Here is a 24,897-nt window from a genome sequence, read left to right as displayed (position 1 = left end):
TGAGGAAACTTCATATCTGAGCTGTATTTCCTGAAGTAGAAGTATGATCCCATAGCAAAATGCAATTTAACATTGAGCTGACTTGGAATTAATTTTAGAAAGATTGGTTTGATGAATAGAAACAATTTAATTTGGCACTACAAAGGTGTTTTCTTTATTTTGATTAAATTATGCCTAAGTGTAAGATTTTTGCTGTTTCTGAATTTCTTGAAACTTAATAAATTTCTTTTTCTCAGAGCAAAATTTTAATTTATGTTCCAGAGTGGGCATTTTCTATGGGGTGGCAATTCCAGATTTCTGACAGTTCAGGGGAAGAAAATGTTTTTGTTTTGAAATCGTGCCTTAACTGTAAAATCTCCAATTTTCTGTAGAATTCAGCTTTTAAAATGAAAACCATCAAGATTTTCATGCAAAATTTCACTGCCATAGAAAAAAAGGGTCATTTTTTAGTGTTGACAAAAACAAGCTGAGCTTCTTCAACTACAAAGCAGAAATTGGAATCAAATGTCTCAGCCTGAGTCAATGAAGGTTTTTCCCTTTTTAATTTTTCTTTCTCCTGTCAGAATTCAGTTTTGGAAGATGTGTCCAATTTTCCTCCTATTTTGTGCTGTTCTTTTTCAGCTGAAGCATTCAAACAACACAATGTCTTAGAAAATCTACATTTCCTCATCCGCCCCTGCTTCATGTTTCTTCTTATCATGGCTGGGGCAGCCTGATGGGGCCTCAGAAGATCCTCTTGAAAGGGTTTGACGTTTCCTCTGCAGAGCTGTGTCAAACACACCCCATGGAAGCAGCTCGGGATCCAGCTCTGCCTTTCAGGCTCTTGTCTGTGTCTCGACCCTGCGATAGTTCCTGAGCAGCTGAGTTTGCTCTGTGGTCTCACAAGGCAGCAAAGTGCTTTTGCAGCTTTTCTTGGGAGGGTTGTGTGTTCAGACTCTCAGATCCTCTCTGGCTTTCAGACTCCCAAACCATTGCAAGAGTTGCCTTTATTGAATCTGGGCTGTTTTTTCTCAAAAGCAAGCGGGAGCAGAGTGGAAGCTGCCTGGGTTAGCGGTGTGGGAATGTTGCCTGTCCTAGGTTCATGTGGTGAGTGATTTTAGGGACAGGTTACTGTAGGTGTTACCATTGCCTCAGGCAACTCCTGCTATTTCCTGGGACCCTGTGTAAGATACTGCAAAAGGATGTTCACACTTGTGCTTTCCATGCAGCACCAACAAGTAGAGATGGATGTTAGTCAGTCATGCTGGGCAAAAATCCAGAAAAGTCATACTAAACAACGTGTTTTTACTATGATTTTATACCCAGGAGCTGAGTAGCATTCAGCCCACTTCTGTAAAGCTGTTGTTATCCTGGGATTTGCAGGGTGGTAATATATAAATGATGTCTTCAAAAATACAGGGCATAGGAGATCTGGGGAGAGATGCACAAAGAGCTGGGAGACTATGGATGCTGCCTTTAGTTGTGATTGCAATTTAGGGTAGAAATAAGATAGAATCTGTTGAAATTTGACCAAGACACAGAGATTTTATTTACAATGTCTAGGAATGAATCCAGGATCCACTGAACAGCTGTCTTTAATGTGCTTGGACTCTGAAATGTGTAAACTTTGTGAAACCTCACCACAGCTGTGAGCAATACAAGGGGTGTAATTTCAGGGCAGGCAGGGCTTGTGCTACAGTGCATGGCTTCCTAGAGAGTCTTGAGAGGAGGGCTGGCCAAGTGCCCGTGGGAATATAGAGAACATCCTAAAAATGTCATTCTCATTGGGTTTTGGCTGGGAGAAGGCTGTCCTGCTGGCTGTAAGGGGACGAGGCACACAAACCGTACAATCCTGGGTTGCTGCAACTTGCAGCTGGCTCTTGCCCCTTTGTATGGGAAGGTGTGTGCAGGGTTTCAGCTGCATTAAAAAAGGATGTTAGCCTTATTTCCCCATAGCATAGCGCTGGTTTCAGCTGACGTGGACTTGCATATGCTGACTCAAATCTGCCTGGTAGGTTTCTTTTCACACCCTGCTGGAAGCAGCTTGGCTATTATATTCTTCCTAAAGGTCTCTGCGTGGGGAAATAAAAGGAAATATGCAATATAGGATAGTAAAAGTGGATCCAGGAGAGGGAGGAATGCTCGGAGCATCTATTCTAAAATCATTAAGTTGGGCACTGATTGCATAGTCACGTACCAAGGTCCCTTACAATTTGAACAGGTTTTTTCCTGGTATTATGCTGACTGTAAGCAAGTGCTGCAGCAGCTGTGATATTGATTAATCCTTTGGCATTTTTCTGCAAAGCTTTAAACTCTGCACCCATCAGACTTTCAGCTGGGAAAGCCCAATGAAAGCTATGGCTGGTCCCACTGCTGTGGGAGGAGGAGGAGGGAGGGAGGCCTGGCTTTTGTATGAGCAGAGATCCTTGTTGCATAGGAAAACATTAATGAACTCAGCCATTTGAGACATATCTCTCACTTGGACCCACCTTTTAGGCAAACTGTGAAGTAACTGCTCACAAACCTGCTAACTCATTGCCCTAGATGCTCTCTCACAGATGTCAGGGAAACTGGCCTGTGCTTGAGTCCTGCAAGGAGGAAATGATGCTGAAATGTTAAAACTATGCAAAACAAAAATGAAGAGGTGCCCTGGAACTCTTCCTTGAGGCTGGTCCTGTAGAATCCAAGTGAATGAACTGTATGGTGTTATGCTAAAAAGGCACAGAGCAGATCTCAAACGCTCTTGCCTTCCACTGAGAAGCCTGTGTTCTCTCTGCACAGGTTCCCATCCCATGTGAGCCTGGGAACTTGCACAAAGGCTCCCAAGTTATGCATTATCAGAATGCATAACTGCCTTTCTGGAGAGAAGGGCATTGGGCAATGTAGCTTGTAACTAGGAGGATTACATTTACTTGTGAAATCTGAGGTCAGAGCACCAGATACATCAGAAGGAAAGTATATTCCTCTGTGGTCCCCCATGTACTGTTTAACTCCCCTCTCCCCCAACCTCAGCTTTGCAGGGGCATGACTCAGGAGTGTTTTCTCCAGAAAGTCAGTGAGCCCGGGAGCCTCTGACCCTCCTCGAGCACTGCAGATCCACGTGGAGGTCTGTCTTGCTCAGTGCATATGTAGAATGTCACACTACTTATCCCTCTTACTACTGTGGAAAGGTGATGGCATGTAGGAATTCCTATGCTCTGGAGTCAGTGACAGCAGATGGAGAAAACAGAGATGGCTCTAGGCAAGATGGCCTGTTTTGGTCATCATGTTTTTGCATGGGGATCTGCATAAAAAAACTTGCCCGTTCTTTCCATGGAGACTGAATAATTAGTGACAGAATGTTGAGAGACAAAAGAAGTTGACTGTAATCTTAGATTGAGCTATTGAATTAGCAAGGGTGCATTTGATTCCATCCCTGACTTTGAATAATTGTAGTTGCAGAGAGGTCAGCTCACAAAATCTGATTAATTCCTGGCAGCATGTTTTATTTCAAATGCAAAACATTTTGGGATTAAAATAAGTGTTACTGGTTATACAATGCACTAAGCTAATGATTTCCCATTTTACTTTTTAAACCTGCTTTATCCTATAATACTGCAACTTTAATGGATAAATGCTCAGCTCTCCTTTGGGTGGTTTCAGATGCCCTGTGTATTGTTAAAAAATCTAACATCAACCTTTTTTTTTCTCCTCTTTTCCCTTTCTCTCTTTCTCCCTCCCTCCCTTTCCCCTCTCTAGGTGATTCTCATTCTGACAAAGCTCTACGACTTCAACCTGGGGAGTGTTACGGAGAGTTCACTGTGGAGGTATGTGGGTTGTGGAAATCACAGCAACTGGTATGGAGGGTTGTACTGTATCTCTTCTAAAACTGGGGGTGATCCAGGGTGTGGCCATGGGGGAGTGTCTTGAGTTCATCAGAGCAGGAGCTGGCAAAGAATCTGAGACAAATAGAGTTGCTCTTTGCAAAAGGGATACATGATTAGGACATATTCCTTTAATAAAGTGAGGTCTGCAAATAAGAGGGTTTCATCATCTAATGGCACTTCCCTGGCATGCAGAGGAGCTTGGTTTCCTTCTCACCTTTGAGTGTCCTTAGAGAAGTCCCTTCCTTCCCCTCTCTGCTGTGAGGCTGGCAATGAGAACAGGCTCTATAGATGGGTACACACTTGCTGGAACTGTGTCTGAGAAGGAATAAAACACAGTGTATGATAAAATCTTAGCTGTGTTACTCACCCCTGTGAGATAAGATGGTCATCTTGGTAGTGCCTGTGTGTTGGGCTGTATGGAGAGAAGCTGCTGAAGGACTAGAGATGCCACAGCAGAGTGCTGGTGTCTCCACTGTGGATGTACTTGGATGCTGTCACAGAGCTGCCTTGTTCCTAGGCTGGCATGGGAGGTGGACTGTCCTACCCTGGGCAAACATGCTCTGGAGAGTGTGTGTTTGGAAGTATGTGTCTGCATTTAAAATAAAGAAGTAACCTAAAATCCCCTCAGTCCCCAAATTCACCCCTATAAACAGGTCAGTTCTTTGACCTTTGAAATCACCAAATTGTTTCATCTTGCCTGTGGAGTGGTATGCCTTTAACAGAAATGCTATCAGGTGATTTTTACCCTAGGTACATTTGAAAAAAAAAAAAGAATTAAAAAACCCGGCAGCCTGGGGCTGGTGAGACCAAGTGCCTTGTTCCAGATTTACCTGGTGTATTACACCTGTTGTGAAACCTGCTCAAGGTGTAGTTGGTGGAAGTCAGTGCATTTCTTGGGTGGGAACCCTTCTTGGCAGATGGTCTCTTGTACTTCTTTCTTCACAGGTGATCTAAAAGCCCATGTTTGGAACAGGCTTTGGCCATTTGCTGCAGCTTTATTCCTGTAAATGTATTTGAGGGTTAATTACTCAGTAGAGCTTTTGAAACTTCTCAATTTTGAACAGTACTTAAGAAGCCTAATTGCACTGCACCATGGTAATCTGCAAAAGTATAAATAACCATGCAAGCTAATAAGAGAGAACAGTCATTTCCACTTACCCTGGTACTTTTCAAGGTATTAATGCCTTAAAAAACTTTTGCCTCTTTACGTAGCAAGTACAAATGGTACTGTGATTGTGCTTTAAATGTAATTGCCAAACAATCTGCTCTGCATAAATAATGTAACAAACAGGCAAACCTTGTCTTAATCCTGAGCTTGCAGCATCACCTGAGCTCTGCAGAAAGGTAATGACAGCACCCCTTTTGGAGGATTCTCAAAGTGATTGAAATGTAATTAATCACCAATACAATTGAAAGTATCCAGCACATGGCCAGCTGGGAATACATGCTTCTTTGTGAGAGTCTTTCAGCGTGTTCTGGAACACTTCTGCATTTTGTCTCCAGTGAAACAGGGGCCATTGGGAGGGCTGGAGATTGAGAGTGTTTCAGAAGCTAGAACTTTCCAGGTGTTTCCTAGGTCTGTGAGGAAAGCTCAGGGTCAGAGGTAGTAGGTAGATTTCCTGGGCTCTAAATGTTATTTTCTACTTGGAGAATTCAGGAATAAGCTATGTTTTACTTGACAGGGGAGTGTGGAATCCTGGAGAGCATCTATGCAGAGAGTTTCTCTGCAAAGGACATTGTAGAAATGCAAATAGTGTAATAAATAAGCTAGATAAATACTCCTTTTCATGGGATTTCCTGTTTTACTTGCACATTCAGGCCCCTAAATCTTTGCATTATTTAAATTGATGTTTTTCAATATTTTCTTTTTGGTTTTGAGACCCTGAAAATTTTAAAAGCAGGGTTTATTTTTGCAGAACGAATGTAAGCCTGCTTGCTGACAATAGATTTGCTTTCTTTAGTTACTTTTTTTAGACTCTTTGAGCCCCCAGATCAGTCACAAACTGAATGCAACATCGATTAAGTACCAAAAGATGATATGTACATTTCCAAGGGGTGTGGTGGGGGGGGGTGATTTTTTGGTTTTTTTTTTTGTTTTTTTTTTTTCCCTGTGTTCTGAAAATGCGACTAATCCTTTCTGCTAGCCAGAAGTCCTGCCCATCTGAGCAGTGGTGCAGTATGATATCTATCCTGACCACTTGGCAAATACAGTTGCCTTCACAAGAGAGGAGTGTGGCTTTTGTGGCAGAGAGCAATGAATCACACAGCAGAGGATGCTGAGATAGAGCAGAGTGCAAGGCAATCTCCAAATACCATCTTGCCTCCACCTGCTCCATGCATCAAAATCTCCTCCTCCGTTCCCCCTGGGTTTATAGCATGAGAGGCTTCTTTTAATGGAAAACTGAATTGCTATATAAAAAGAATTTCTAATCCCTGCATCTAAATACAAAAACAAGTAAATCAATAAGAAAACATCCCGAATGTAATTAAAAAAGGGAGTGAGAGCAACAGAGGAAGAGAGGAGAATTAGAAGTTACGTTGAAAACTGCTCCTATATCAGGCTGATAAGAGCTTAGACAGGGGAAATGCTAGTCAGCATGTGAATGCAGGAAGACAGACCTTGCTCTAATAGCCAAATTCATGCTTCTGGGGCTCAAACAATCACAGAAAAGGTCTCTATTGCTACTGAAGCAGCCAGCTTCAAGTTAAAAACACACACCCACACACACACTCTTCCTTGTGAGTGCCACATCTCTTCTTCATCACAGGAGATACCTGTCAGTTGTGGTTTAGATTTTTGATTTTCCCACAGAGTTGAGTGGAGGTGATAATTTTCCTCCTATGAAAGGAAGGTACTTTATTGCTGCTTTGCTATACTTGTGATGGTGTGAGTTGTTTATGAATTTCTGGAGAGAGGTCTTTTTCATAGGTCAACAAATATAACTGTAAAAAATATTTAAGCTTTTAGACATGCAAACCCTTCATCAGTTCTCACTTCCCAGAGAATTATCTGTGTAGTTGAGAATCCAGCCAGCTTTAAATAAAAAATGGATTAAGGGATTGCCATATGCTTTCTGTAGAATTTTTTTTTTCACCCCACTAACACCTCTTCTCCATCAACAAAAGGAAAACAATTTTCCCTTTAAATCTGTAAACTTATATGGTTTTGATTGGAAGTGCTGTTTGAGCATTTCAGATTCCCAGACTCTAATTCCCAGGCTGTCTGTAGGCCAGGATCCCTCCATCAAACTTCATTGTCCACGAGGAGCTGTAAGCATACAGGAGTGATCTGTATGAAATATGAACTCTCTCTCTAAGAAGTAGGTGCCAGGCTCTTTGTGGGAATTGTTTAAGCTATACAGTATTGAGACAGGGTTTTGGGAACATGATATTTTGGATAAGTATTTAAAGTCGATATTGTAATATTTAAAATGTTTTCAACTGTGTCAACCAGTGCATATTGAGCAGTTTCTTTCTGCAAAGGTAACTGGAACAAAAGGTTTTCCATTGTTGCCTTTTTTAGCACTCAGAAATGTATTAATTTTATTTATTTATTTATTTGGATTGCAGTAGCTAAAAAGACAGCTTCCTTCTCAAGGGAATCTCAGGTGAAGACAGACAGCAGGGTGATCCAGAAGATGTACACGTGACCAAAGTGCTATTTATGGTCAATACCACAGCCATGACTGCAACACATCAGCTAATTGGGCAGTGGGGAGCAGTTTAGATTTTCTTTCAAAGTGCAAGCACTTGCATGTGTCAGCTCTGAGTCCCTGCTACCATTTTACACACCTCAGATAGGTCCCCTGGAGTTCCCTCCTCTGGCTGTTGTCCTGGCTAAATTATCTGATTGCACATAATGCTGGCCCATGCATTTACCCAAAATTGTGATTAACTCTTTCTGTTTAAGAGGCTAAAATGCTGCTGAAGGTTTTTTTTTTGTATATGTATTCCTTGTTTTCTTGTTTATTAACGAAGAAATTATGTCTCCATGGCAGCAGTCAAAAATCCCCAAGCTTTTTTTTTCACTCTTGTGGCTGCTGTGCCTAAAGAGGTTAGTCTGTTGTCTTAGTCTCTTTGTTGAGTTAGAAAAAAAAACCCTTTCAGCTTTTTAATAGAGGCAGCTGCAAAATGCAGCAGCTGCAACCCTAGTTTGGAGAGGAGTAAAACCCCTCAGCTTGGTTGCAGGCTGACTTATGTCGTGCATTGCTGTTTCATTCAGTTCTGTTTGAATTACCAGAGGGCTTCACTTTGTTTCCTCCCATGGAATTGCCTCTTAAGCCTCCCACGGTCCCCAGAGACCCTCAGCATGTGTCAGTGTACCTCTGGAATTGCAAAAATTTCCCAGCTCAGGCTTTCTGTGCCCTAGGCTTGTGTGTGGCACATAGAGCTGGCTTCAGCCACGGCTGATGCAGGTGGGAAGGGGTGAATGTGAAGTGCCCTTTGGGAACTGAGGCATGGTCTGGTTGCTCCAAGCACAGCAGCCTCTAAGACTGGTGAGTAAAGTCAGGGGTCAGGAGATTCAAAAAGCCTGACTCAAATTTCCATATCATCCTCTCTGTAATAAGCTACACCTGAAATAGGTCATGACAGAGCTTTCTTAAGGGTGTTTCTATCCCAATGCCAGTACATCATTTAGACTGCATTGTGAATGGCAAATTCTGGTTTGTGCCACAACCTCTTGTTTAGTACTGGCTTGGCTCCACTGGGGCATTGTAGTTTTGCTGGAGTTTGCTGTATTGAAATGCAGTCTCTGTGACCAGCAGCTGACATCTCCTCTCAGTATTGTCAAATTTGATTACATTTATAATTTTCCACTTTTATGCTGATGACATGCATCTTCGATATGTGCTATTTTCTGGATGATTGTATTCAGGCGTAAAATTAATGGAGCTGATTTTCAAAGTAGTAATGCTTCCTATTATTGCATCTTTTTGGCACTTTTTAATAATGCTGCGAAGTGCAGAAATCCTGTGCTGATGAGGAGAAGGGATTCTTGTATCTGCAGTCAGCCATCAGGGCATGGAGGGAAGGAGCCAGCTGTGTGTGCAAGCACCCTGATCTCTCTTGGATTTGAAAACCAGGGCAACCAAAAGTTTGGCATCTCTACTGTTGCTTTTGGCTAGAGTGCATAAATATCTTAGCTTAATGATGGTGAGTTTTTTGAGGCTACTGGAGCCAGCTATGAATATCTTTGTGGTTGAGTGCTGTTAGGTGCAGACTGTGTTTGCTGAAGAACCAAGGCAATGGGGAACTACTGCAGATGACCACAGTGTGAGACGAGAGTTGTTCCTCAAGGCTCCCAGCACCCTGAGCTGCAATCAGTGCACACCTTCAGCAAGATCCCAGAACTGTGCAGTTCTTAACCTCCAGTACCCCTGATTATTAGTTGTTCCCCCCCAGTAGGTGGTTTAGTTTGCCCTGGTCCAGTTCAGCCTGGCTGGCACTGATAGATGCCATAGGTGTCATCATGGCATGGGAGCCACAGTGGAACCCTTTGGGACACAAACAGTAGGTGCAAGGTTGGCCCACTCCTGAGCTAGCAGCTGCCAAATGAAGATGGTGGCCCTTTGTTTAATAGTGTGATCTAAACAAATATTTACTGTGGATGTCAGGAAATACACTGAAGGGATTGTTCAGATTTGATTGGGCTATGTGTAGCTGAATGGAATGATTCATAGTAATTAAAAATAAAATAAAAAAAAAAAAAAGGCTTTTTTAACAGATTTTTTTTAAACAGATTGAACCATAGGTTTATCCCTCCTCAAATGTGCCAGAGTCCCAGGTAGTGTCCAGAGCATACATTCTTTGCAGTTCAAACCAGAAGGAGTTGCTGTCATTGCAACAAGGAATAGTGTGAGTTAAAACCATTTTAACTATCTGTTTTGGAAACCAGTAATACAAATTAATAGACTTATCTTAAATTCAGGGCTATGCTTTAGGATTAGGCAAAATGAGTAATAGTAATAAAGATAAGACTTAATTTTTTAATACTTAATTTTTTAAGTGTAAGACTAACTTCTGTAGAGAAGTTTCATTTGCCTCATTCCTAATGTTTCCCTAGCCCTGTTTTATCCCAGGATTTTCCAAAAAGGGAAGAGAAATGTTCACACCTTTGCTTTCTTGTGGTTCCTTGCTTTAATTGTGTTAATGTTGCCTCAGAGATGTTGGAGACCAAGGGGGACACTGCAAAATCATATGAAAAATAATAGCCCAGCAGATGAGTCTAAAGACTTTGTACATGTCTTGGGATGGTGTGTGGATTGAAGTCCCACCTTTGCTTATTAAGATACCATAGTCCTTTTGTTTCATGAAGCTCATTTCTCTTTTGTGTACCAGCCTGCTGAATGGTCCATTTGTTTTGTCTCTTAATTGCTTCATCAGTGACCTTTCTGTGGGGGTGGGGATGTCATCAGACAGGGGGGCCTTTTGGATTTATTAATTTTTTGTTTGCCAAGAAAGCTCTGAGACTAATTGCCAAGACTTCCCAGAAGATATTAGTTTACAAATTTTAATGACACTTATGATTTATTAATGTGCTTCCCCCTACATCTGCTCATCCCTATTCCTTGGTGGAATTCCTACTGAATTGGAGAGAAGGAATAAAAACAGAACTGCAGATTGTAATGGTGTTTTAGATAGTCTGCTATTTTAAAAATAAATGTCCATGCTTTATTTCTATCAGTGAATCTCTGAAGACAGAGGTAAATCTTGGCTTTGGCTGCTTTCTGCCCCTGAACCTCGTTTTGGTGTTGCATGGTGGGGGCACAGCTGTTCACATTTTCGTGTGCAGGTAACTCCTGTCCAGCCTGTGCTTCACATCCCCACTCTGTGCCCCGTTCACTTTTGCAGCTTGAAGTGGGGCTGCTTTGCTGAGGTTGTTGATGTTCAGACGTGTGGCTGTGAGAGGACTGGGCTGGTCACTGACTGTGGATGCTGCAGATACATTTGGCTGGGGAATGTGCTAGTTGAATATACCTAGAGAGGCTGTGTGTTTGTACATATGTGTTGATCTCATAGACAAAACTGGGCTACTGGGATGCTCTGGTAAATAAGTAGATCTGGGAACTTTTGGGTACATCTTGTTTTCTAACTGGATACAGGGAAGCAAAAAGAAAAGGTAATTTATCAAATTCCTAACTTTTTGAGGAAATGTTACTGGCATGGAAGTGGAATTCCAAACAAAATGTAGAGAGAAAAAAACAGCTTGTGTTTTGTTTTAATTTGCCACGATTCAGGTAAGAGCCCCAGCCATCCCTCTTGAATTATTTATATTCTACAAAAGAGCTGCAACAGGAGAGACTGAGAATCTCTCCAGGGAGAAACTCACTCTAATCTTATGTGTGGAAGATCCAAGTTCAAGCCCTTGCTCTGAATAAGTATAAAGGGAAGTGCTTTTTTATTCCTCAAGTAATTACTTGGTGTAACTCATTGTTACAGGATGTTGTGAGGCAGAAATAATAAAAGTGTAAATGGATTTCAGAAGGGGACTCAGTGAATTAATGGAGGATATTTTTGCTGCTGGCTGAATAAGGTGATAGTGTGGAAGCAGCCTATGACTTACATTAATTATTTTATAACATTGAAGGAACAGACAAGTTTACAGCTTTTGGGTCAGAGTTTCAGAAACATCTTTTTTTTTTGTTATCTATTTGTCAGCAATGAGCTACTCATGCTTTAATTAATCCAATAGAATAGCTGGGATTGTGCTGGAGACATGATATTCCGCAGTATTTTAGTGAGTTTGGGATTTGGATATTACTGAGTCCAGAGAACAGGATGACAGATCCTGTGAACAAATCATGCTGTATTTTATCTTTTTCATATATTTTCCCTAGAATATTCTGTGGCAGGTTAACAGGTAACACAAATATTTATAATTTGGTGTAAATGCTGTGGCTGTCTTATTCAAACAAGGGATTTGAGTCTTTTATGTCACAGGTGGGCTCTCCATCAGTTGTTGTCTCTTGGATGCTACCAAATTTTGTAAGTAAAGGTATTTCATTGGCCTGGAAGTTTTCTTTGAAATTGTAGTTTGAAAAAAAAAACCTCAAAAAACCCAACCCTAGAACAAACCAACCAAAAATATCTTTGGCGTAATTTAATTTTAAAGCTAATCGTTTTAGGCACTCAGCTGGGTCAATGGAAGCTTAGACCTGTTCAGATCTCTAGTCATTGAATTCCAGAAAATTAGAATAGTAAAATGGGAATTTTAGGGAATTTAATGCCAAAAGATATTTCTGGTCTAGATTTCTAAGCATTAGGAAATCCGTGTGAACTAACAAAATTTGTTGAGGGGAAAAAGTGAAGTGTTCTAGGAAGCTGGAAGAATATTCTTGTCCTTGTGTTCTCAGCTAATATATGCTATATTTATTGTAGTTTTCTTGTCCTTATTGGTGAATTTCTGTGATTATGGCTCCTCAAGAAAGGAGACATCCTATCTCATCAGCAATGAATTTTGAGCTCTGGTCATGTTCCCAGGCATTTAGTTCTGGGGCTTTGGTGGAGCGGGTCAGAGGAAGCTCTGCCAACAGCAAATGTGCTTTTGAAGCCTCACTGTCCCTATGAAGTCATCTTGTCAGGGCTGGCAGGTAAAGTATGTTTGTAGTGCTTTGCCTACTTGTTTAGAAGTAGCAAGGCAGCACTCAGGAGAGAGTCTGCAGCCAAGAACCTGCTGTTGCAGATCCTGTGGGTGTTGTGACTGTTGCTGCATCAGCAGAGCCGCACCTGTTAACAGGAATTGGCTACTCCATCGCTTTTTTATCATTTGGAGCAGCAATTCCATTGCTCTCCTTAAAGAGCTGCTCCTTTTGTTTGAGTTATCTAATCGTACATTCTAATGAGATTTGGATGTCGACTGCAAAACTTTTTGCAGGAAGCCACACTTAAAGATGAATTTGTTTTGACCTTATTAATGTCTTTTTCTGATCACTCTTTGCTGTGCAGAGGAGTTTTGTTGGCACAGATTAGTAGCGAATGCATTCGATGGGAATCTGTGCCAGTAGTAATGAAAACCACACATTAAATTCGCTTATAAATATGCAAATAGATAAGTGAAAAATAAAACTTTCTTAATAAATTACATAAGAGCTTCCATACTAAGTCTTGTCTACTAGGACTGGGAAAGGAGGAGCCCAGAAAAGAGTACATTAAAAATCTTACAATGTTATGTGATATGGACAGGGTCTTGATGAAGCGAGTGGGTAGAACTTCTCTCATATGAGGAAAGGCTGAGAGAGCTCTTTAGTCAGGGGAAGGGAAGCCTGGAGTGAGACTGGTGGATTGCATCAATGTGTGCAAATTCCTCAAAGCAGGGGGAAAAGAAGATGAAGCCACGCTCTTTTAAGTGTCTTCCCAGTGACAGGACAAGAGGCAGTGCATGGGCACAAACTGAAACTCAGGATGGTCCCTCTGAATGGGACGAGAAACATTTTTTGCTGTGTGACTGAACGCTGGCTGAGGTTTTCCAAGGAGGTTGTGGCGTGTCCATCCTTGGACATATTCAAAAGCCATCTGGACTGATCCTGGGCAAATGTCTTCTAGGTGGCCCTGCTTGAGCAGGAGGTTGGATCAGATCAGCTCCAAGGATTCCTTCCAACCTCAGCAGTTCTTTGGTTCTAAGAAGAATAAAGAAGCATTGACCTAAGGTTCAGAGCCAGTAGAAGAATTTGGTTCTTAGGACAATATGCAGTTAATCTGTGCATCTCCTTGCTGGAGCCTGTTTTTACCCATGTATTAGATGGGTCCCCAGAATCAGAAACAAAATCTTTCAAGGATTGCAGTACATGCAAAGACTTCATCTGCAGCTCAGGAAGTTCCCTGGCCTCTGATCAGTCAGACAGAGATAGATACTGCCACATGCTCTCCAGGCAGTCAGGCCTGCATAAGGAGCCAGCAGGTTCTTGCACAGAACAGTTTCTGTGTTGGTGCCATGTCATGCTTGCTGCAGTGCTGCAGGGCAGTGCCCCTACCCACACTGAAGGCAGGCTTTGCATCGCCTTAAAAGATTTGTTTCTCTTTGACCAAGCTGTTCTTTTCCTTTCTCCACCCATCTCCTTCCTCCCTTGGCTTTTCTCTTCTTTCCACTTAGGCTTCAGATCAAGCCCTAAATCTTGGATGCTTTGTACAGCAACTTGTAGAATTTAGTTCTTTAATACTTGAACATGGGTTGTGTCTGTTTATATTGATGTTTTATTATGTTGTGTGTTTTTTGTTGTTTTAGTTTTTTTTCTCCCCAAATGCACTGCCATTTTATAATGGCTATAAATAATCCAAAGGATGGAGAAAAGATGTTAAAAAACGTGCAAGAAATCCTTCCATCTTTCTTTTAGTCTGGTCTGTCTCTCTTGTTATGTCCATGGTAGATTCATTAGGCTTCTAATGAAGTTAAAAGTGCCTGTATGAAAGCATGTACTTCTCCAAATAATATTTACAAAGGGCTACATTTCCCTAGCCTGGAAGGCAGCCTTTGATTTATTTACTTACTACATGTGCTTCATCTGTAAAATTTGTCAGCCAGTTCTTTTACAGTGTATGCCTGACCAAGTGAAAATGAAAGCTCTTGTGAACTACTAGGTCATGGGAAACTAGTGCATTTTTACATACAGGATTTCTGCCTCTGAATAAAAACCGTAGAAGGTTAGAGAGGTCTTTCTGTAACCAGATTGCTAGGCCTTGTTTCTGGGTCTTTGAAGGCCAGTTACTTTAGAAAATTGACTCCATAAATATTAGTAGTCAGTTATATACAGTTTTCCCTGAAGCTTTCTGTCCAGATGCCTGAATCTAGCAGCAGGCTAGCAGCTGGGCATTCAGCATCCTGCAGGTGTCGTAAAGCATGCAAAAATCTGCTGGTGTAATGGAAAGGTTGAGGGGTATTATTCCCATGATAAATCCAAGAGTATCCTTTGCCATCCATAACCGGACTGTTACATGTTATTTTCTGGATCTTGTAGTCTAGCTCAGGGTATCTGTGAGGAAGATGATAACAGGAGACAGGTAACAGGAAGATGGCTGGGCTGTTATTGACAGGCCTTACCCCAAAACCAGGTGGTTTGTCCAGGGTTGGGAGATGCACTGTGAACTGACCTGGGTCAGTTCTGGTGCATTTAAAATGCAATGATCTCCAGCTATCTGTAACTACTGCCAGGAGTGCAGGGCACTCGTTTGTATGAAAGTCCTGGAAGTTCCAAAGGAGCTCAAGGAGAAGTATGCAGAAAAAGAAAGAGCAACCCATCACTGGGACCTGGGTTCTGGCCTTGTGGGAGTCTGAGCTCACAAGGAATCATCAGCCCCATGGAAAGAGAAATGCACATTGGCCCTCTTGTATCTCTTTCTCTGAAATGTTAGAAAATGTAGGAGTAATTTGTTTTAGGAAGGAAGCCAGGTTGCTGTTTATTGCTCCTGGGGAGGATGAGTAAGCAGCAGGTTCAGAGCAGAAGTCAGGAAGAGCTTGGAAAAGAGTAGTTCACACACAGGTAATATGTCCCAGGTGTGGAAACAGGAAGATCACTCAACATCCATCAGCGCAAAGGGGTGTATGAATTCCCTTGAGAACTCATAAAGTATGATCCCTCTGTGTAATTACTTCAGGGATCACAGAAAATCTTGACCTTGAGGTGCCCCAGACACAAATCTCTGTAAAGCCATTCTGTGGGAGACCTTGTCCTTTCTTTGGATTTCTTGCAGCTTTGAAATCTTTGGATTTCTTGCAGTGTGGTTGAGGAACACTGAGGCAGTAAGATCATCTGTTCAAATGTAAGATTTCAGATATAATGTTATATTGCCATGGAGTAGTTAAGCTACAGAATAAGCAGTAGACCATGGTACATCATTCAGCATGCCTTTAGCAAAGTAGAGAGTAAATGTCCCATGGATGATTAAAATCCCATTGGTTCTATTATGTGTAACCAATAAAGATAAAAGGGATGTCTATGAGGAGTACAGAGTTACCACAGCACATTTAGCTTTGTACCCCCAAGTGTGCATTTCCTATTTTGTACAAGGCATGGGGAACAAAGGAAGAAGAGCTTTGGGGTTTTTCTTCTGGAAGAGTATATGGTAAGGGGGACTGTAGTGGACCATTTCCTCTCTGAGGGTTGGAGAGTGGTCTGCACCAACACTGCCTTGCTGTAGGGGCTGAGGGGTTTAGTTACACCACCTGAAAAGTTGATGTTTGTTGTACTGGGTGCAAGAACTTGGCCCCTCTGTTACAGTGGTGGGAGACTTACAGGAAGCCCATATTTCCTTTTTGAAAGTGTTTCTTATAAAGAGTAATATATAGATGTAGTTATATATATAGTTATATATATAGTTATAAATAGTTCCTTATAAATGGTTCGTTTAGGGGACAGATGAGGATGAAGTTGGAGGAGGCTGTGGTCTAACTTATTTGTTTAGCTAAATCTGATCCAAGCAGGGTGCAGGATGTGGTTTGTCATGAAATGTCCTGTTGCATTACATATCAGAAGAATCAGTGTTGTGACTGTGCAGAGATGGGAATGGTGCTTTTCCTCGGTGTGCAATAGCAGACTTGTTCTTGTGTCTGTCGGGTTCCATGTCCTCCTGGAAAATCTGTGATTGGTTTGGTGCTGGCACTGCTAGGAAGTTTTTGAGGCATGCTTGGCAGTGGCGCTGTTGAGGAGCTCAGATCTTGTGGGAAAGTGGGTTCTTGAGTTCCTTGGCACAAATACTCCAGTCTCCTATTGTTAAAGTCCCTGTATCACTCGCAGAAAGCAAAGGCAGAATCCTTTGTTTTTAGGAATTCTTTCTTGTGTTTTATCTCAGCTTCATTGGTCACTGTGCTCCTTCTCATCCCATGTGACAAAAAACATTACAAATGCTGCAGTAGGCTGTGTTGCAAACTGTTATCTTCAAAAATGACATTCATAAAGGTTAATAATTGGAATGAGCTCTGGCAGTTACTAATTAGCACCATTACACAATCAGCTCACATTCTGGCAGCATTAGGCATACTTAATCAGTCAATTATCATTGATCTTGGAAAGTGGTGCTCTAAAGTTAGCATAAGGTGCCTTTGTAAGTGAAGAGAAGGAATTTGACACTGCCACAGTGGTCAGGCTGCTGGGAACATGTGGTTTGAGGGACCAGTGTGGTGTACCTGACTGTGATGGATAGATTGGAATTAAGAATTAGATAGTATAGACTCACCTTCAAAAAACATAAATAGGTCCTATCACTGTCTTTCTTTGCCATTTCAAACAGTAGAGGGTGTTCAGGGAGAGAGCTGACTTTGGGGAAAAATGGATTTAATGACTTCAATGAATTTCAGTCAACGTGTAATGACTTACAAGCTTTTCGAAGAACAGCTGGAGCATAAGGTACTATTTTCCTTGGTTTTATTTTTCTTCATGTGAATTGTAGTTCTCAGGGTAAGGAAGTTGTAAACAAGATGGGGAGGCACCAAAGGATTCTAAATTCTAAAGGATTTCCCTTTAGAAGTATTTCATAAAGTGACCTTAATCTTATGAATCTAAATGTTATGATTGCTCCGTGCTCTCTCAGACACTCAGAGGTGCAGAGCCTTTGCTGCTTGTGCTGGCTCAGAGTGCAGAGAGAGCAGGGCTGGTGCTGCACAAATGGCCATTCTTTTCTAGCCAGTGTTTGGCTGTTGCCTACTTGAGTGTCTCAACATACATCTCTTGTAGAGCCATCTGTTATTGTGCCTGGTCAGGAAGGTGTGCAGATATGCATGGCCCACGCAAGCAAGGATGGTGGCTACAGTCCAGTGTGTGAAGGCGATTTTCCAGAGCTCTGTACGGGAAATGAATGTGGAGTGATCAGGGCTGACGTGTTGGTTTCTGCTCTTGCTTCCCTTTTATAATTCTGTGTTTTGACTGTTTAAGATACGGTCTGCAACGTGTGCAAATTCTCAAGGGATAGAACGGGCAAGTTGTCAACAGCATATTGGAATGTAAGGGGAGTCCAGGATACTGTGAAAGTAAAGCAACTTGTGTAGGTGAAAGGGCCGGGAAAGACATGAGTTGTACTTGACTCCCCTTTGGATTTTGGCCCAGGGCCTTTGACTGTTCAGCAGAAGGGAAAATGCATTGTTGTGATTATTTTGGAATGTGTTTGTAATCTATCTCTCTCTCCTGCTGCTTATTCTCTGAGAGTTTTCATTGTGGGCAAATGATCCAAAAAAAAAAATCTGGTTAGACTCTTACAGGCTAGATGTTTCCTCAAAACAATTTTGTGTAGCAGAAGTCTGAGAATACACTTCAGGGCTAAATGAAGTCAGAACAACATTGATTGTTTTTCTCTACATCTGAACATTCACCTTTGCTCTTGGCAAAAATCTACAAGGGGTCTTGGGAGTAGGGACAAGGAGAATACATTCAACTCTGGTTCCAGCTTTTGGGAGAAGTTAGCCCAATGTGAAGGGAATTGTTTAAAAAGTACTTGATGATACATCTGATTCCAGAAGTAGTAGAAAATGAGTGCAAGATCAAACAGTCCAGACTGTCAAAATTTCCTTGCCTGCTAACTGAGATGCAGATTCTTCTCAGAAGTGTAAAGGAAACTTGGTTGAAGAATATTAAAAATCCGAGCATGGCTATAGATTGTACAATGATTATTTAATCTGGAGAAAACCTATTTTAGATGTAGGTCACTATTGTAGTATCCAAATTTGGAGGAGGTTTGACTAGATGACCTTTAAAGGTCACTTCCAACCCAAACTCTTCTATGATTCTAAGGAAGTCAGAGTGTTTGCAGGCATTTTTCCAGAAACTTTGGGTCAGGTCTTGTAAAAGTAATGAAGAGAAACATGTCTTCATCTGTCAGATACTTAGCCTGAGAAAATCCCCTGAGTCAACCCTGGGCCAGCCCCATGGGAATTGTGTACCTCAGGAGAAGCTGGCAAGATCTGCTGCCTGGGCTGGGTGTCGCAGCAGAGCTCCTGGGTGCAGATGCTGTGCTGCAGAGCTCAGACAGGATTTCCCCTCAAAACCTCCAATAATCCATAGCCTGTGTAGGTACTTCTGGAGGTGACAGATGTGCTTTAAGAAATGTGCAAGACTCAGGGCTCAGAGCTGGTAAACAGCTCTGGCGTTCTGCTGTATGACATCACCTAGGAAGTGTGCCTTGGTATGGCAACAAATACTATGGCAACATCTGTAAGTGGAGCTAATTTTAGAAAAGAGGTGCCAGGCTACAGTAGCTCAGTTAAAGAAAAACAGTTGGACACTTTGTTCTTACAGCAGTCCTGTAAATATGCAAATATATACAGCATAATTGTTCCCTCCCCCGCCTGGCCTCCCAGTACCTATTCTCCAGTTACTGAGTATTTTACAGCAGTGCAGAGGCAGGTTTTTGGAAAAACACCCTTAAAGCAGAGCATGGATTTCTTGGGAAGGTGAGAAGTGTCCATTTTAAAGGACTTAAGGTGCATGTTAGCCTTCTGAGGTAGAAGTCTGCTTCTAGTTAGTTGTGCCTTTGGGAGGGAGGGCAGACACTGGTGGACTTTTCTTAACCCTGGTCTGTAGTCCTGTGATAAGAGAGCCTCTCACCCATATGCCTTGGGAAAAGCAGCACAACAGGCTCCATATTAGAAGCTGACTGTGGAAGGAGCTGAGATGTTGAATAGCTTTTCCTTGAGTGCATTCAGCACACTTTTGACCTATCAACATTTTGTGACCTATCTAACGGGGAAATGTCCCCATTAGAATATTATGTAAATGGATTGTGAAGCCACCATGGAAGTTGGACAATATGCAATAAAAAGTGTTGACACTGAGGCCACGCTCTCTGCAGTGCATCTGTTCCGATTTCAATCCCATAAACAAACAAAATATTGCAGTGCAGATGTGCAGTTTGATAGGATGCTTGGGTCTGATGGCTCGAGAATGTGAAAAATTCTCACCTCACCTCTTTGGTGCCCTCTCCAACTGATTACACAGTGGAGACCACAGAGTGCACAAATCAGCTGGCTGATGTTGGAGTAATGCTGGAAACATGTGAGTGCTGTCAAAGCAGCTGTGTTCAAGCAGCAGTCCTGGCTGAAAGGCTGGTGGAAGAGCAGAAGGATGTGTTTGAAATGTGAGGGATCTTGAGCAGCTTGACATCTCACTTTTTTACTTAAATAAGCATGAAGCTATGGCAAATGCTGTTGTGCTTGTAAAGTGAGGCAGTGGATGATTTTTAGATACAATACTAGGGAAATTGGTGAATATAGGCAAGGACTCCTTGATGGTAATTTTTTTTTCAGCTCATGGTGGTTGGGTAGAAGAGATCATAATATAAAGAGAGTCTTAGGACCTTGTTCACTGGAACAGACTGTTGCTTTGCTTTCCAAGAGTCACTGTCCTTCATGGAGCAAATTTACCAAGTAATTAGTTACTTGTATGCAGAGTGGAGTTTTATCACGGGCAGGTACATTTTAGAGAAGGAATCTTGACATTAGAGTCTTCCTTGGAGCAGATATCTTCTGGAAATACTGGGTTACACTCTTTGTATAATCCTAAATAAAATGAAAAAATTGTCTAGAAGCAACTATGGGGATAAGCTGTGAAGTATTAACTGTGTCTCTGGTGACTCATGGATGTGGAGCTATTAAAGAAATTCCTAGGTTATAAAGGCAGAAGGAGCATCGTACTCAGACACTGTGCAAGATCATGGAGGAGAAGAAAATCAGTCACAGACATTAAGGAGAGATAAATTCCTCATCTGACATCTGCTTGCTCAAGAGCAAAGTTCTTGGGACAACATCCTATCTTGATTTTAATATTAGCAGTAATGAAGAATTTACCTTATCCTTTAGTACAGTCTTCTGGAACAGTTGCCCTCCCTGTTAACAAAACCACCCAAAACAGAACAAAATACCTTCTTACCCATGCTTGTCTAGCCTGAGTTTATCAGGTTTTAGCTCTGTGATTTTTTGGACTGAATGGAAAGGCCTTCTAATTCCCCAAGCAGGCACTCACATCCTGTTTAAAGACTAGTTGTTTTTAATGATTCCTGTTTGGACAACACTTCTCTTGACAAATGACAACAAATCCAATGCTCTCAGATTTCTCATGTTCCAGTTTATAATGTGGGAAGACGATTCTCGGAAAGGTGCTCTTTGTAGAAGTGCAGCAATCTGGACATCCTCAGATTCCTAGATTTAAAGCACAGAGAAGAAGTAATGATAATAATCTAATTGTATAGTGCAGTCCAGCAAATCTCACTCAATAATTTCTACATTGAGTCCCCAGTGTAGTTTGAAGTATTGCTTCTTGGCTGGAATGTGCTCAGTCTTTACTAATACTTACAGTCTTTCAATTATGCGATCTGATTTGCATTGCTGCTAGAACTGCATTTCATTTGTGATGCTGCAGCAAATGGACTCTGGGCTGAGTTGGCCAAATTCAGTGATGCTGAAACGTAGGCTGATCTGCTATGTATCTGAGAGCCTTAGCACCTGTGAAATTTCAAATTGCAGCCATGATTCCTGGATGATGAAAACCAAGCATTGGAACTCTTTGTTCCTCACTTTCCCTTTCATGGCATTCTAATTATTTGCAAAAAGAGCTGAGGGCAAAAAAATTCAGGGGGATGAAATAAAGCACTGGCTCATTCATGTGGATCACTTTTTTTTTTTTTCCTGAGATGTTTCTTTTTTAATCTTTAAAAGACTCTTGAAAGAGGGAGTTTTTCTTCTTGAGACTGAGGATTGAGAAGGTTTTCTTCCTTTTCAACTCTGCCAAAGGCTTCATGGCTGATGGTTGTATTCCTGGAGGGGGGCAGACAGAGATTCAAGTTCTCTTTGGATCTTTGATATGCCTGAGGGAAAGGAGAATCTTTACTTGAGCTTGGTATGCCTGAGGGAAAGGAGAATCTTTACTTGAGCTTGGTGCTGCTGTAAGATAGATTATTAAGATTCCATGTTGTGGACATCCCAAGGCTGGGCAGAGGGGACAAGGCTGACCCACCAGCATAGGTGCATCCCTTTGCTGGATGCATTGATGGATCCCTTACTGCTGTGGTGTCTGCTGGCTCCTGTGCTCTGTGGGCACAGCCTCCATCAGGTTTTGCATCACCTGGGAGCTGTTATCAAACAGCAAACAGTGCTCAGTGGCCCCAGCTCCTCATCACCAGCTGGGAATGCAGGTGCTCTGTACATTGAAAGGCAGGTGCCGTCAGAAGACTCCTGCAGATGAAGGTCCTGTGTGCCTTGGCTGTAATAAGGCAGCTGTAGGGTTAAAGACACTGTGCTCTCATGAAAATTGGGTGACGTGTTGAGTTCCTTCTTGATTGTTTCCCCTGCAAAAGTTCCTCTTGGCTAAAAAAAAAAAATCGTAATTCCATAGCTTTGTTCTTCTGAAATAGGAGGTGGTGAACAGCAAAAAAACATTGGAGGATTTTATTTGCTGTGGCTATAAGATCAGGAGAGTACAGATAAAGCATGCAGCTTTTCTACTCCAGGAACTGATACAGTATTTTCTCAAGATATGGTCTTGGCTAGTCTGACTGTTCTGGCACAAAAAAAATGGCTCCACATTTCAGAGCAACTGGCTTGTGTTTCTTCATGTTATTAGCTACCTGAAAATAGCTCTTTTCTTTCTACATGTGTTTTAGTTTATCTTCCTAGACTGGGATATTTTATTTTAGCCTTGCAACTGTAGTATTTACTTCCCTCATGTGTTTTCAGGTGCAGTGGAAAGATGCTCACTGCACAAAATAAAGCACAGTTTCTGTTTGTATTAGGTTACAGATTCTGCTGCATTAAGGAGAAAAAGCTGTCTTTGATTCCCTGCCATTAAATACTGGTTATGTTGTTATAGTGTTTTAAAATTAAAAACTCATCTGGTCATTTCAGCATTTGTCACCTTCTACTTTTCTGCCTCTCAATAGAGCATTTACAAGTGTTTCTATTAGCTTTTTCTGCCTAGCAACATTTGTTGCAAGTAGTTTAGGAAAATAAATGGTTTTCCATCATAAATCCAAAGCTGCAGCAGGACTTAACAACTTCTAGTTATCCTTCCTCAGAGTTCTCTTTAGAAAGAAAGAGCTATCTGATGTGATAAAAATGAAGACTTGGTGCTGAGAAATCTCTTTTACATTCTGCAAACATGATGTTTTTCCATTAGAGTCCGTTTTTTATGAAGGAAATTGTGACACGTCCCTCACTTCCATTCTCTTTGCTGAAATAACACGGTGGGACTGGGGTGTTTGTGGCTGATTGCTGTGGCATGGAAGAGAATTCTGGGACTGGTGTCTCCAGTACTGCATGCTGAGGGAGGGCCCAAGTGAGAGGCCAGCTTTACAAATTGCTCTGCAGGGAAAGAGTTTGTGCTCTCTTTCTGCTGCACAGGTCTAATGTGACCAATTACATTTTGTTGTGTTTAAGCAGTGACATTTCTGTGACTTTGTCTGGCAGAGATTTCCGTATTTTAAGTGCCAGAGCTGTCCCAAACTTGAATTTTCTATCTGACAAGACAGAGATGTTTCAATTTCTTAGTCCATCTAGACATTTTGATGAAGTATCTCCAATAGGCATTACTGAGGATTCTGCAAGTTACAGGATTTTAGTGACATTTGACCTAATATTTCAGATTTTTTAGTTTCAATTTTTGCATCCATTTTGAAGAGGTAGATAGTATGTTTTTTGGGGTTTTTTTTCCTGTCTGAATCCAACAGGAATTGGAGCAAACTTCTAGACCTTTCACATTTCGATGATTACTAATAGCTCCCCATCCTTTTTTTGCCAAATTACATGTCTAATTATTTTATTCTCGCTCACAAAGAATAGGCTTCACCATGGAACACTTAATTCTATTTACTCTGAATTTTGCCCAAATTCTTGTTATTCATTTCATAATATGATTTAAAATTGATTTTTAATTGAAAATAAATATGCTGGATTTACTGGCAATCCCTAACACAGCATAGCTAAGATCTGACTCAAAATTTGTTTGTCTAAGTATAGTTTTCCCAGTGCTATATATGGATTTTAAGAAGAAAATATTTTAATAGTTTCTTCCTTAAAAGCTATTGGTTATACAACAGTCAGGGTGATGGTTGTTTTTATTTAACAGGAGCTTGCTTTCAATGGTTTTGGATTTCTTTGTGTTGAAGTAACAATAATCTAGAAGAAGAAATGTGTTGTAGGGTAGAGACGGTTTCAAATATATTTTGCAGACAAAATGCAGACAGTGCTCTTCACACGATGTTATTTAACCAGAGCTTATGCAGGAAAGAGAGTCAAATGGAGTATTTATTGAATTGTGATGATGTTTTTCTTTCTGTCAGAAACTATACTGCAAATATGTTGGGTTTTTTTTTCTTCTTCTTTTGTGGCACCAATCTTTTGTAACAGACTTGAACCATGCTTGAATTTTTAATGCCTTGTGACTGCTCTCCTGCCTTGTGACTGAATTGAATGGTCAACTTCTTTGGGGTACAGCAGCTCACAAGTCTTTTACAGGTGCTTTCAAAGTCCTCCATGGGGGATATTTGGAGGCTTTCCCACAAGCTGAAGATCTACTTTTAGCATGGAAAGCTTTACATTTCAGTGAACATCTATTTGCACTGGTTTTTCGAGTTTAAAGCAAGTTCACTGGAAGTGGTGTCTGAATGCCTCATCTCTGGACGCATGCAGTTGGTACAGAGTGATGGAACTGTTCAGGTGGGAGCAAAGTTCAGGAATGAAACTGAGGTTTCTCTGCTTTTCACATTGACAATATGGAGATGGTTGTGCTCATTCACTCAAGGAATGTGTAAGTCATTGCATTCAGGTTATTGTGGAAATGGGAAATGTTGCATTGTTACTATAAATGTCATTGAAATGTCTTAAGGACCAAGTTTTTCTGTACCTGTGTTTTTTTCTATACAAAGTTAAACATGGTCTTATCAAAAGCATTTGTTGTGCACAGCCCACAGAGCCTCACCTCTGTATCCAAACCTCAGGCTGGGTGCATGAAAGCCCTATTTGTCAGATATTGTCTGCAAGGATTTAGTGCTTTCACACTCTGCTGACAGTTTTCAAAGGACAGCCTCTGGTTTTTTTACTGGTTTTCAGCAGCAAAAACTTTTTGCATGTTTGGTGTTCAGT

General features: G+C 41.4%; 1 protein-coding gene across 2 annotated transcripts in view; it reads left to right on the top strand.

Annotated features, from left to right (window-relative positions):
* SORCS3 (sortilin related VPS10 domain containing receptor 3) overlaps positions 1-24,897 on the top strand; it is a 273,052-nt gene that overhangs the window by 86,049 nt on the left and 162,106 nt on the right. The window contains exon 2 of one of the 2 annotated variants that reach the window (XM_086899396.1): positions 3,718-3,785. In XM_086899396.1, coding sequence (XP_086755522.1) covers positions 3,718-3,785 — 68 coding nt within the window. Of the gene's footprint in view, positions 1-3,717; positions 3,786-19,020; positions 19,219-24,897 lie in introns of those variants that run through there. The other variant, XM_086899397.1, reaches the window with a different exon arrangement.

This window comes from Cyanistes caeruleus, chromosome 8 (genome assembly GCF_971803275.1).
Source record: "Cyanistes caeruleus chromosome 8, bCyaCae1.hap1.1, whole genome shotgun sequence".
In the NCBI taxonomy this organism is placed as follows: Eukaryota; Metazoa; Chordata; class Aves; order Passeriformes; family Paridae; genus Cyanistes; species Cyanistes caeruleus.
The sequence above is the reverse complement of the archived record's forward strand: the minus strand, read 5'-3'. Positions and strand labels throughout refer to the sequence as shown.